General features: G+C 43.9%; 1 protein-coding gene across 1 annotated transcript in view; it reads right to left on the reverse strand.

Annotated features, from left to right (window-relative positions):
• The window catches only part of TMC7 (transmembrane channel like 7), a 61,821-nt gene extending 50,773 nt beyond the window's left edge, over window positions 1–11,048 (reverse strand). Inside the window, exons 1-2 of the mRNA XM_007950593.1 lie at window positions 10,807–11,048; window positions 4,926–5,074 (exon numbers count right to left, since the gene is read on the reverse strand). Coding sequence (XP_007948784.1) covers window positions 4,926–5,055 — 130 coding nt within the window. The 5' untranslated portion in view covers window positions 5,056–5,074; window positions 10,807–11,048. The remainder of the gene's footprint in view (window positions 1–4,925; window positions 5,075–10,806) is intronic.
• Between the last annotated feature and the right edge of the window lie 1,591 nt (window positions 11,049–12,639).

Raw genomic sequence — 12,639 nt, forward strand, 5'->3', positions numbered from 1 at the left:
GCACTTTAAAGATTTTTTTTTTTTTAATTTTTTGTAGTGATTTGGGTGATAGTTTACAAAGCAAATTCATTTTCCATACAGCAGCTCAGAAACACTTTGTCTCATGACATTGACTGCAATTTCCCACAATGCAACAGCTCTCCTCCTACTTCCTCTCCATAGTTACCTCCTCCCTGTGTCCTTCCCTTCTATGCATTCCTGTCCCCTGAGCTGTCTCCCTGTGCATACAAAGCCCTTCTACCACTCTCCCAGGATTGATCTAAAGAGGATTTTTGCAGCAGATTTGCCCAGCGCAATACGTCATCTGATTTCTTGACTGATGCTTCCATGGGTGTTGACTGCGGAACCAAGTAATATGAAATCTCTGACAACTTCAATCTTTTCTCTGTTTGTTGTGATGCTGCTTATTGGCCCAGTTGTGAGGATTTTAGTTGTCTTTATATTGAAGTGTAATCCATACTGAAGACTGTAGTCTTTAATCTTCATCAGTAAATGTTTCAAGTTATCTTCATTTTCAGCAAGCAAGATTGTGTCATCTGCATATCGCAGGTTGTTAATGAGTCTTCCTCTCAAATCCTGATGCTACATTCTTCTTCATACTGTTCAGTTTCTCTAATTATTTGCTCAGCATAGAGACTGAATGATTGTGGTGAAAGTATACAGCTCTGACACACACCACTTCAAATTTTAAACCATGCAGTATCCCCTTGTTCCATTCGAACAACAGCCTTCTAGTCTATGTACTCATGAGCACAATTAAATGTTCTGGAATTTCCATTCTTCTCAATATTATCCATAATTTGTTATGATCCACACAGTGGAATGCCTTTGCATAGTCAATAAAACACAAGTAAACATCTTTCCAGTATTCTTTGCCTTGAGCCAAGATCCATCTGACATAAGCAAGGATATTTATTCCTCGTTCCATGTCCTTTTCCAAATCCAGCTTGTATTTCTGGAAGTTCTCTCAATATACTGCTGCAAACATTTTCAAATTATCTTCAGCAAAATTTTACTTGCACGTGATATTCATACATTGTTCGATAATTTCCACATTCTGTCTGATCACCTTTCTTTGGAATGGGTACAAATATGGATCTCTTCCAATCAGTTGGCCAGGAAGCTGTCTTCCAAATTTCTTGACATAGACGAGCGAGTGCCTCCAGTGCTGGATCTGTTTGTTGAAACATCTCAAGGGGTATTCTGTCAATTGCTGGAGCCCTATTTATTTTGCCAATTCCTTCACTGCAGCTTCAACTTCTTCCTTCAGTACTACTGGTTCTTGATTATACGTCACCTCTTAAAACAGATGAACATTGACCAATTCTTTTTTGTACAAGGACTCTGTGCATTCCTTCCATCTTCTTTTGATGTTCCTGTATCATTCAGTATTTTGCCCATAGAATCCTTCAATATTGCAACCTGAGACTTGAATTTTTTGTTCAGTTCTTTCAGCTTGAGAAATGCTGAGCGTCTTCTTCCCTTTTGGTTTTCTAACTCCAGGTCTTTGCATATTTCATTATAGGAATTGACTCTGTGTTCTCGAGCTGCTCTTTGAAATCTTCTGTTCTGCTCTTTTATCTCACCATTTCTTCCAGTTGCTTTAGCTACTCTCCATTGAAGAGCAAGTTTCACAGTATCTTCTGACATCCATTTTGGTCTTTTCTTCCTTTCTTGTCTTTTTAATGACTTTTTGCTTTCTTCATAGATGATGTTGTTGATACCCCACTATTCATCTGGTTTAGGTCACTGGTGCTCAATGTGTCATATTTATTCTTCAGATGGTCTCTAAATTCAAGGCTCTTGTTTTAATTGTCTTCAACTTCAATTTCAACTTGCGTAGGAGCAACTGATGGTCTGTTCCACAGTCAGCTCCTGGTCTTGTTTTAGCTGAAGATGTTGAGGTTCTTCATTGCCTCTTTCCACAAGTGTAGGTGATTTGATTCCTGTGCATTCCATCTGGTGAGGTCCATGTATATAGCCTCTGTTTATGTTGCTGGAAAAACGTATTTGCAATGAATAAGTCATTGGTCTTGCAAAATTCTATCATGTGCTCTCTGGCATCATTTCTATCACCAAGGCCATATTTTCCAGCTACCAGTGATTCTTTCTTTCTTTCTTTCTTTCTTTCCAACTTTAGCATTCCAATCACCAGTAATAATCAATACATCTTGATTGCATGTTTGGTCAATTTCTGACTGCAGAAGTTGGTAAAAATCTTCAATTTCCTCTTCTTTGGATTTAGTGGTCAATGTGTAAATTTGAATAATAGCAGTATTAACTGGTCTTCCTTGTAGTTGTATGGATATTATCCTATCACTGACAGCATTGTACTTCAGGACAGATCTTGAAACATTCTTTGTGACGATGATGCCACGTCATTCCTCTTCAATGTGTCATTCCCAGTAGAGTAGACCATGTTTGATTCAGAATGCCTTCTATCAGTCCATTTCAGCTCACTAATGCCTAGGATATTGAGCTCAATGCATTCCATTTCATTTTTGACAACTTCCAATTTTCCTATATTCACACTCTATACATTCCATGTTCCAATTGTTAATGGATGTTTGTGGCTGTTTCTTCACATTATGAGTTGTACCACATCAGCAAATGGAGGTCCTAAAAGCTTTACTCCATCCACATCATTAAGGTCGGCTCTACTTTGAGGAGGCAGCTCTTCCCCAGTTGTATTTTGAGAGACTTCTGACCTGAGGGGCTCATCTTCTGGCACTATATCAGACAGTGTTTCAGGGCTATTCATCAAGTTTTCCAGTAATATATCAGACAGTGTTTCACTGCTATTCATAAGGTTTTCACTGGCCAGTTCTTTGAGAAGTGGATGGCCCCTTCCTTCTTCTGAGTCTGTCTTAGTCTGGAAGCTTCACTGAAACCTGTGCACCATGGGTGACCCTGCTGGTATTTGAATTGCCAGTGGCTTAGCCTCCAGCCTCAGAGCAACATGCAAGCCACCACAGTGCAACAAACTGACAGTAGAGTGGTGTCAGTTGCTTTATTATAGCAAATATGTAATCCTAAGAGGCAGCATGTCTCTTCTCTCCTTCATTATTCCAATGTTTAATTGTTTTTTCTAATTTTATATCTTGGCACAACTTTCAAATTTTGTGAATATACACAGAAAGAGTTGTCACTGAATCAACTCTGACTTGGCAACCCCACTGCTCCATAAAGTTTTCCTTTCTTTAATGGTATGACTTTATTTTTTATTTGCATGTCATGTGCATTTCCATCTTTTGTCCATTTTGTGAGAAAAGTGCTGAGCTGCACTGAGATAACACCAGAAAAAGTCAGTTCAAAAGGGGAAATCATTCAATATGATACAGAGTTCCTTAAACTCTTTTTAAGTTGAAACAAATCAGTACTGCAGTCTTTTAATTCAGAGTCATGGCCTTTTTTTGAGAACATGGGTTTGGTCTTTGGAGTTCTGTGTCAGTTTCTCCCACATTGCACTGTTTATAACATCCAATTTCAGTCTCTTTAAAAGAGGGGTAGTGGAAAACATCTGAAGACAATGGAATGAAAAATCCTGGATTTTTATAAGTTATTGTTGTAACATTTTGCAAGTCTTACCTACATCAAAATTAACAGTAATTTTTAAGCATCCCATGTGTACTGACAAATGTGTACTGAATGTTTCCAAATTCATAGGGTTTTTCATTGCTGATGTTTTTGAAATAGATCACCAGGCCATTATTCTAAGGTGCCATTGTTGCTGTTGTTGTTGTTATGTGCCGTCGAGTTGGACCTGACTCATAGTGACCCTTCCTTGGGTTTCTGAGGCAGTATCACTATGGAAGTAGATTGCCCAACCTTCTTTCCGAGGAGTGGCTGGTGGGTTTGAACCGCCAGCCTTCTGGTTAGCAGTCAAGTACCTTAGGCACTATGCTACCAGAGGGACCCCCAAGTTTTGTGTACTTCATCCCAAATTCTCACCATTGTCGGGAAGGAAGTGACTTTTTATGTTTTCAGTGCTATGGATTCCTTTGGCAGTCTGGTGCCGTCTATGAACACCATCTCAGAATATTGTTTTAAAATGCAGAAAATATAATTGGAAATGCAGGTATCCTGTTAGGAAAAAAATTGATTTGTGATAGAATAGCATATGAGCACCTTCACCAGGACACTAGGTTAAAAAGTACAAAAAAGTAAGTATAAATGCAATTATGTCATCTTGAGGACTAAGGTGTACCTGGCCCAAGCCATGGTATTTCCAACCACCTCATATGTATGTGAAAGGTGGACAATGAATAAGGAACACTGAACAAGAATTGATGCATTTGAATTATGGTGTTGGCAAAGAATACTGAATATACCACAGACTGCCATAAGAATGAATTCTTCTATCTTGGAAGACGTATAGCCAGAATGCTCCTCAGAAAAGAGGATGGTGAGCCTTCATCGCATGTCCTTTGGACATGCTATCAGGAGGGGTCAGTCCCTGGAGAAGGACATCATACTTGGTAAAGTAGAGGTTCAGTGAAAAAGAGGAAGACCGTCAATGAGATGCATTGACACAGTGGCTACAACAGTGGGCTCAAGCACAGCAACAATTGTGAGGATGGCACGGGACTGGGTAGCGGCTCGTTCTGTTGTACACAGGGTTGCTATGGGTCAGAACTGACTGGACGGCACTTAACAACAGTGGCAAGTCTGATAACCCCTGTAATTTCAAAGCCATAAACAGCACAAATGATATTCTGAGTTGTCTGCAGCACCTAGAAGGGTGAGGAAAATACTTGTGTTTTCCTGATGACACAGGTTCTGCAGATCCAACTGTGGCTGGCTGCTCATATTCTTCACTGGGGGAGATGCTAAATACAGCAGGTAGAGGTCAGCGAGGGTGAAGAGGTGCTTTCCCCCGGCCCAGGAGACACCACGGAGGAGACGCAGAGGGAAGGGAGCAGTACCTTCTATGTTGCGGATGTTTTCCCGCCACGGTTCCAGGTGGGTCGTCATCTCGTGAGCCTTTTCTAGAAACCTCTTCCAAGACTTGCTGCTGTACTGTTTCCAGTGGTCCCACTCAGATAAATACTTCATTTGGGTCTCCTGAATGTCCCTGCATTAAAAACAAGTGTGACAACAACATCAACACTGTCAAGTCTCAGCATCAAATAAAACCCCAGCCCAGGGCACAGGGTCAAGCAAGCCATGACTCCATGAATCCAAGCCTGACCTCTCTCCGTACCCACACGAGATCAACTCCCTCCGTTCTATCTCCCACAACACCATCTTTACATAGCTTGCTGTCATTGAGTTGCAGCTGTTACATACACCAGAATGAACAACCCTGTTGCTCAATCCTGTGCCTTCTTCCCCACTGCTACTGTCCACTGTTGCAGCTATTATGCCATACCCTGAGAGCCCTCCAACAAGGGGGTTTCTCTTCCAGCACCGTAACGGACAGAGTTCTGTTGTGATCCTAGGGTTTTCACTGGCTAGTCTTCACATGCAGACTGCCAGGCCTTTCTTCCTAATACGTCTTAGTCTGGAAGCACTACTGACATGGCCACCATGGGTGAACCTGTTGGCATCTGAAATACCAATGGCATAGCTTCCAGCATCTTAGCAACACACAAGCCACCAGAGAATGACAGACTGACAGATGAGTAGTGGTTTCGTAACTACCCTCTTCAATTATGGGATCATTTGTCTGTCTCCCCTACCACACCGTAAGTTCTTTAAAGGCCAAGAATAGGTAGTATTCATTTCCAAGGTCCCTATGTGACTGGCACAGACAATCAGTCCCAGGATAGCTGTGGTTGGATCTATTTAGCGTAGTACCTAAGGCATCTGACTGTTAACCAGAAGGCTGGCAGTTCAAACCCACCAGCTACTCCTCGGAAGGAAGATTGGGCAATCTACTTCCGTAGAGATGTTGTTGTTGTTGCTATGTGCCATTGAGTTGGACCCAACTCATAGAGACCCCTCCTTGGGTTTCCGAGGCATATCACTACAGAAGTAGATTGCCTCATCTTCCTTCTGAGGAGTGGCTGGTAGGTTTGAACCACCAGTCTTCTGGTTAGCAGTCAAGTGCTACGTAGTCAAGCACTACGCTATCAGAGCTCCATCCATAGAGATACTGCCTCAGAAACCCAAGGAAGGGTAGCTATGAGTCAAACTGCCTCAACAGCAGTGAGTTTGGTTTTTTTTTTTTTATCTCTAGCACAACACCCACACCAGCTGCCGTACCATGGAGTCACTTCTGACTCATGATGACCTTGTGTGCTGCAGAGTAGAACTGCACTCCATAGGGTTTTCAATGGCTGTGATCTTTCAGGAAGCAGATTGCCAGGCCGTTTTGCTGAGGCACTCCAGGGACTCCAGCACAGCACCGTTCATATCATAGGTTTTCAATAAACATCTGCTACATAGTGAACTCGGAAGGAAGGTTGGGCGCTCTACTTCCGTAGTGATACTGCCTCGGAAACCCAAGGTGGGGTCGCTATGAATCGGGTCCGACTCGACGGCACATAATAACAACATAGTGAACACACAGTCCTCTGATTAAAGATGTTTACTGCTCCTGAATTGTTCAAATTGCTTTCCTGTAAGCATGGATTACATATATATATACTTAAATACTTTTATGGCTCAGCATTATTTACAGAAGCAGCAGCATAACCTTTAGGTTGGAAATTCAAGGCCTTTCTTAGCCAAGTCCTGGCTTTCAAGGCTCCCTGTCATCCTTCTAGGCCCACTCACATGAATGTCACACTGCTCCCTGAACCTGCCCTTGGAATTTTTGCATCTGCGCCTTTACACTCAGTGAACAACTACACATTCCTGCTCCGTTATAAAACTGAACCAGTTGCTATCAAGTCAGTTCCGACTCACAGTGACACCATGTGTGTGAGAGCAGAACTGGGCTCCAAACGACAAAGTCGGGCCTTTCTTCTGCGGGGCTCCCTTCAGTTAGCAGGCGAGCACACCAACCGTTTACAACACCCAGGGAGCCCTCCCTTCTTTACACTGCTATAAAACCCCTCTGACCTCCACCTCTGTCCTCCTTCCCTCTCTTGTAAGTTTGTTGACCACATACTTATGGGCCAGTCACTGGGATGATCAAGAGCAGGGTTTCTCAACCAGACATTAGGGAAAGATCACAGTCATTAAAAAAGGGTATGGTGTGCACGTCTACTCTGCAAAACATGGGGTCACCATGAGTCAGAAGTGAGTCAATGGCAACAGGCATCTATGGCCGCTTTCTGGTTGTAGCTGCAGAGTTCAGTACTTATAACAAACACCATGGGGCCCACAAAGCCTCAAATGTTTATGCTCCGGCCATTTACAGAAAAGTTGTCCGCTCTGAGTCTAGGGGAGAAACAGACATCCTGAATTCAGACAACCACAAGTCTCTGGGAAAGTGCTACAAAAGGGGGACACACTCAGGGAGCTGTGCAAACCCAGAGGAGGGGCCCCAAGTCCAAGGTGGGACTGGGAGGGGAGTAAAGGGAAGAGAAAGAGAAGGTGCTACAGTCAGGTGAGAGACGGAATGTGAGGAGTTAGGGAGAAGCAAACCACCTGTGCGGCTGGAGGGCAGCATAAACGCACTCAGGCTGAGTGTGGCCCCCACTCCTGCAGCAGAAGCTCTGCCAGACATCCCACAGCATCCGGCACCAGCATCCACCCTCCACCCATCCGCCCTCCGTTAGATAAGGCACTCCTCCAGGAAAGGGCCTTCCATTCAAAAGTTTCTTTGTACCTCACTTTCATCATCTGTCAAATACCCACAGCCGTCGAGTTAGATCTGACTCATAGCGACCCCTCCTTGGATTTCTGAGGCGGTATCACCATGGAAGTAGATTGCCCAACCTTCCTTCCAAGGAGTGGCTGGTGGGTTTGAACCGCCAGCATTCTGGTTAGCAGTCAAATGCCTTAGGCACTATGCCACCAAATGGGAGTAATAAAAATACCTACCCTTGGAGCTACTACCAAAAGGTCACCAGTTAAAATCCACAGTCACTCCATGGGAGAAAGATGTGGCAGTCTGCTTCCGTAAAGATTACAGGCTTAGAAACCCTATGAGGCAGTTCTACACCGTCCCATAGAGTTGCTGAGTCAGAATTGATTCAGCAGCAACAGGTTTGGATTTGGCTTCGGGTTTACCCTTGGAGCAGCTGTTCTCAACTAGAGACCATTTTGTCCCCTGACCCAGGCAACTGTGGACATTGTCAGGAGATATTTTTGGCTGTTACCACTGGGAGTCAGATACTCCTGGCATATAGATGCTGCTCACCACCCAAAAATACTCAGGACAGCCCCCCAACAAATTACCCAGCCCCATATGTCACTAGTCAATAGCACTAAGGTTGGGCAACCCCACCCCAGAGAACTGATATATGGATTAAAAGAAATAAAGAACTCGGAAAAACACCTGGTGGTATGTAAGTGGTCAATAACTATTTGCCATTAGTACTGTTGTGTCTTGCTCTTTGCCAGGTTCTAAGGATTTGCTGGTGAACCAAACAGACATGGGTCCTGCCCTCATTACTCCTGTAGTTTCATTTTTCAAACTAACATGGAAGCCCCTTGATGGAAGATAATATGTCTCTCTCTTAGGTGTCAAAGTTTAGTACAGAGCAATAGTATTTTATAAGAATTCAGAATATGTGAATCTGAAAGTGGGAAAGAATACATATGAATCAGTCTTATTTTATTCACATGTTTTTTTTGAGAATACAAAGCTCTCCAAGTTAAAATATAATAATACTAATCACCAGGGATCATGTTTTCAAAGCTACAGGGCACAGAGCATCATCAACTGTGATGACGCTACTGCCCTTGGTGGCCCCAGTTAGAGGGTTGAATGGAAACACCCACCCACCTCTGTCCTGACTGTTGGGTTTACAATTAAGCTTACCCAAGTAAGTTTGCATTTGTCCTTGGTTCCTGGGAGCTAATCTCTAAAACCTTGGAATTTCCCCAGCAGATGAAGTGCTTTTTATCTTTAAGGCCTCTAGAGCAGCCTGAGGGTTTCCACTAATGAGGGAACTCAGATGGGGGCTGGCTAGGCCAGAAGGACCACCTGGTGTTATCAGTGCAATCTCATGGGAGGGAGGCCTTAATAAAGGCTCTGGGCACCAACTGCCAAGGGCTTCCTGGTTGGTAAAAGACACCATGTGTGTGGGAGGGTAGCACATCTCTTTTTGAGACACAGAAGCTTCATGTGGGGAGCCCTCCCAGACCTTGCCCTATGCATCTCTTCATTTGTATCCTTTTTGCTATAATAAAACTAACTGTAAGCATAGTGCCCTCCATGAGTTCTGTGAGTCATTCTTGTGAATTATCCAACTCAAGGGACTAAGGGGAGCCAGCAGTTCAGTAGTGAGGGGGCTGGAGATCCCCAGCTATGGCTGGTATTGTGAAGGGGTAGAGAGGACCCCTATATTTGGAACTAAACTATTAGAACTGAAGGTGTCATGGGTACCCCCAAGCTTGTGGCTGGCATCTTTGGTCTTGGGCAAACATGGAAGTCTGGAGGACTGTGTCCTTTAACTGGCGAGCTCTGACCTCACTCCAGGAGGTTAAGGTCAGAGGAAGAAGTGCTATATGTGTAGTTAAAATGGAATTGAATTCCTTCCATTTTGTTGGTATCAGTGAAGTGGAGTCAATTGCATAGATTGATTTGATTTCCACACACTGACCAATGTGACAAATGATGTTTTGAATTCTGAGATCATGAAAGAGATGGCCAGCTATGTACCAAAATCCATTCTCCCCTTCTCTGGAAGACATTTCCTGTGGCGACATGATTAAGGGACTGGTCTTATGATGTGCTTGGACCACCACAATATAATGTTGTGCCAGTTATGAGCCTAGCCTTCTGCTTCTAAGGGCTCCTCTCTTGAACCTCAGCTGTACCCATGTGAACAAGCCCAAGCTAACATGGTGTAGGATGAGACCACATGGAGTGGGGATGATAGCCTTAGCTGAGGCCATCCTAGACTGGCCTAGGGCCAGCTCACCTCCAATTCAGACCAGCAGAGCCACCCGTCCAACCCAGTGCTGACCAACCAAAAGTAGGACTGCTCAGCCAGCCTATAGACTTGTACAATTGTTATTATTTTAAACTACTAAGTTTTGGAGTGATTTATTATGCAGTATAGCTAATTGGGGGAGCTCTGATAGCATAGTGGCTAAGGCACTTGACTGCTAACCAGAAGGTTGGCAGTTCAAACCCACCAGCCACTCCTCGGAAGGAAGATGGGGCAATCTACTTCCATAGTGATATGCCTTGGAAATCTAAAGAGGGGTCGCTATGAGTCAGGTCCAACTGGGCGACACAAACACTAACATAGCTAACTGGTGCACCCACTCCTCCACTGGTTAGATGCACTGGATGCAGATAACCATAAGACTTTTAGGAGGGGTGTTCAGAGTCACAAGATGGAAAGCACAGTACTTGGGTCCCTAAATGACTGCAGGGTCCTCTGCTGACTATTTAGCTCTGGTAGCATAGTGCCTAAGGCACTTGACTGCTAACCAGAAGGCTGGCGGTTCAAACCCACCAGCCACTCCTTGGAAGGAAGATTGGGCAATCTACTTCCTAGTGATACTGCCTTGGAAGCCCAAGGAAGGGTCACTATGAGTTGGATCCGACTCAACGGCACCTAACAACAACAACAGGTCAGCTCTTACGTGGTTGGATTTCTTTATCACGGCAGCTTAGATTCCCCTAAGTAACAAAGTTCTAATTAGGTGAGCTCTTCAGAAAACATACCCCATGCATAAAATGCACCTCCGACCAAAATGTACATCATTCAGCATCCAGGTGAGTATTGAACAAACCTTAGTCTCCGCTTCTCAGAGATGTTCAGTGCATAATTTCGAATGGACTGGCTATTGAGGTTTTCAGTAATCTCTCCCTCCAGGGGAGACCTGTAAGAGTCTGTCGGCTTCAGCAAAGTGCCACGTTGCTTGTCTCGTGTAAGGATGGTAGTCCTCCTGCGTGCAGTGGACTGGTAGCTTGGCAGTTCTTGAAGGAAGTTCACAGGTGGAGAAGAGAAGCAGCTGGAGTCCAGAGAGAGGCTCTCTGGGTAAGAGAAAGAAAACCATCACTCACTCCAGTGAGCTTGGGAGCCAAAAAACAAAACTTGGACAAGGAGATTTGGATTGCAGAGACCATAACTGAACTATGCAGATCATCATTAGCCTAGACTAGGGACAAAAGCACTTGGATCTCAATTATGTGTTTTATTTACCCAGATGGTGCTCAAGACAATGAAATCACATGTAAATGGTTCACTTTCTGCAGATGTGTTTGCAAAGATGCTTTAAGTTATATGGTATCTGAGTTCTACTGCTTGGGCACAGGCACTGGCTAAATGTGTGGCCATAAGCAAGTTATGTAAACTCTGTTCTTTATTTGTTAAATAGGCTAATATTTGCTCTAATCATCTACCCTTCACTGTGTAGGGTATAATGATGTATGTGATCAAACTCTGAAAAGCATAAAATGCTATGCAGATACATGGCAACAACAACAATAATTATAGCATTTCCTGAGCATTTCTGATGTGCCAGGGGCTGTGTCAAGAGCTTCCATATATTCATGGAATCTAGGCTGGAAGTGTGATCTGCTTAGACCGCAAGAATGCAGCGGAAGTGATGCAGTGCTAGTTCTAGGCCAAGACTTCAGTAGGTCCTCTTAGGACCCAGTTGCAGCCATATGAACAAGCCCAAGCTCTGCTGGAGGATGAGACTACTTGGAGCAGGGATGATTGCTGCAGCTGAGGCCATCCCAGACCAGCCTACAATCACCTGACCCCAGATAGTCACATGTACCGAAGTAGTACATCATCCCGATTTTACAGATGAGAAAACAGTCATTAATGGGTTCCCACTGTTATTACTATAAAGTCATAACCCCTGCCCAGGTCCTGCTTCATAGGACTCCTGCAGACTCTCTGGCCTCCAACAGGACTCCTGCAGACTCTCTGGCCTCCAGCTACACTTTTCAAGAATCTTCCCAGTCCTGAAGTGGGCCCTGCTCCTTCCACCTCAGCAGACTCGCATATGCTCTTCCCTCTGCCTGGAATGAACTTGCCTACTTCTTTACCCTATTAACTTCTACACCAACATCAGGTCAGTCCTCAGTGCCTCACTGCACTATTACAGGTGCCTTGTTACAATTTCCTACACTGTCAATCCTTTGTAGCACTTACCATAATTTGTAAATACATATTTGTATGACTGTCTGCCTTCCTCCTTGGACCATAAGTTCTCTGAGGGCAGGGACCATGTTGATTTGCTCATCACTGTGCCCCAGGACCTAACACTGTCCTTAGGACAGAGTAGGAGCTTGGAAAATACTTACTGGATGGATGGATATATGAATGAGAGACATTCCTAATTTTCCCATATTCAGAGAGTCTGTGAGGAGAGATGCTGGGAACAGAACCAGGTTTGCTTGACTCCAAAACTCATATTCTTTTCTTTCTAAGAATATTTTATTGTGTTTTCAGTGAAAGTTTAAGAGCAGCTTAAGTTCCCATTTAGTAATTTCTACACAAATGGTTCAGTGACATTAGCTACATTCTTCACAATACATGACCATTCTCATTATTTCTGTTCTGGTAGTTCTGTTTCTGTTAATCTAGTTCCTCTGCACCCTTATAGTCT

The sequence above is a fragment of the Orycteropus afer genome, unplaced genomic scaffold (genome assembly GCF_000298275.1).
Source record: "Orycteropus afer afer isolate SDZICR_OR568_19922 unplaced genomic scaffold, OryAfe1.0 scaffold00281, whole genome shotgun sequence".
Taxonomy (NCBI): Eukaryota; Metazoa; Chordata; class Mammalia; order Tubulidentata; family Orycteropodidae; genus Orycteropus; species Orycteropus afer.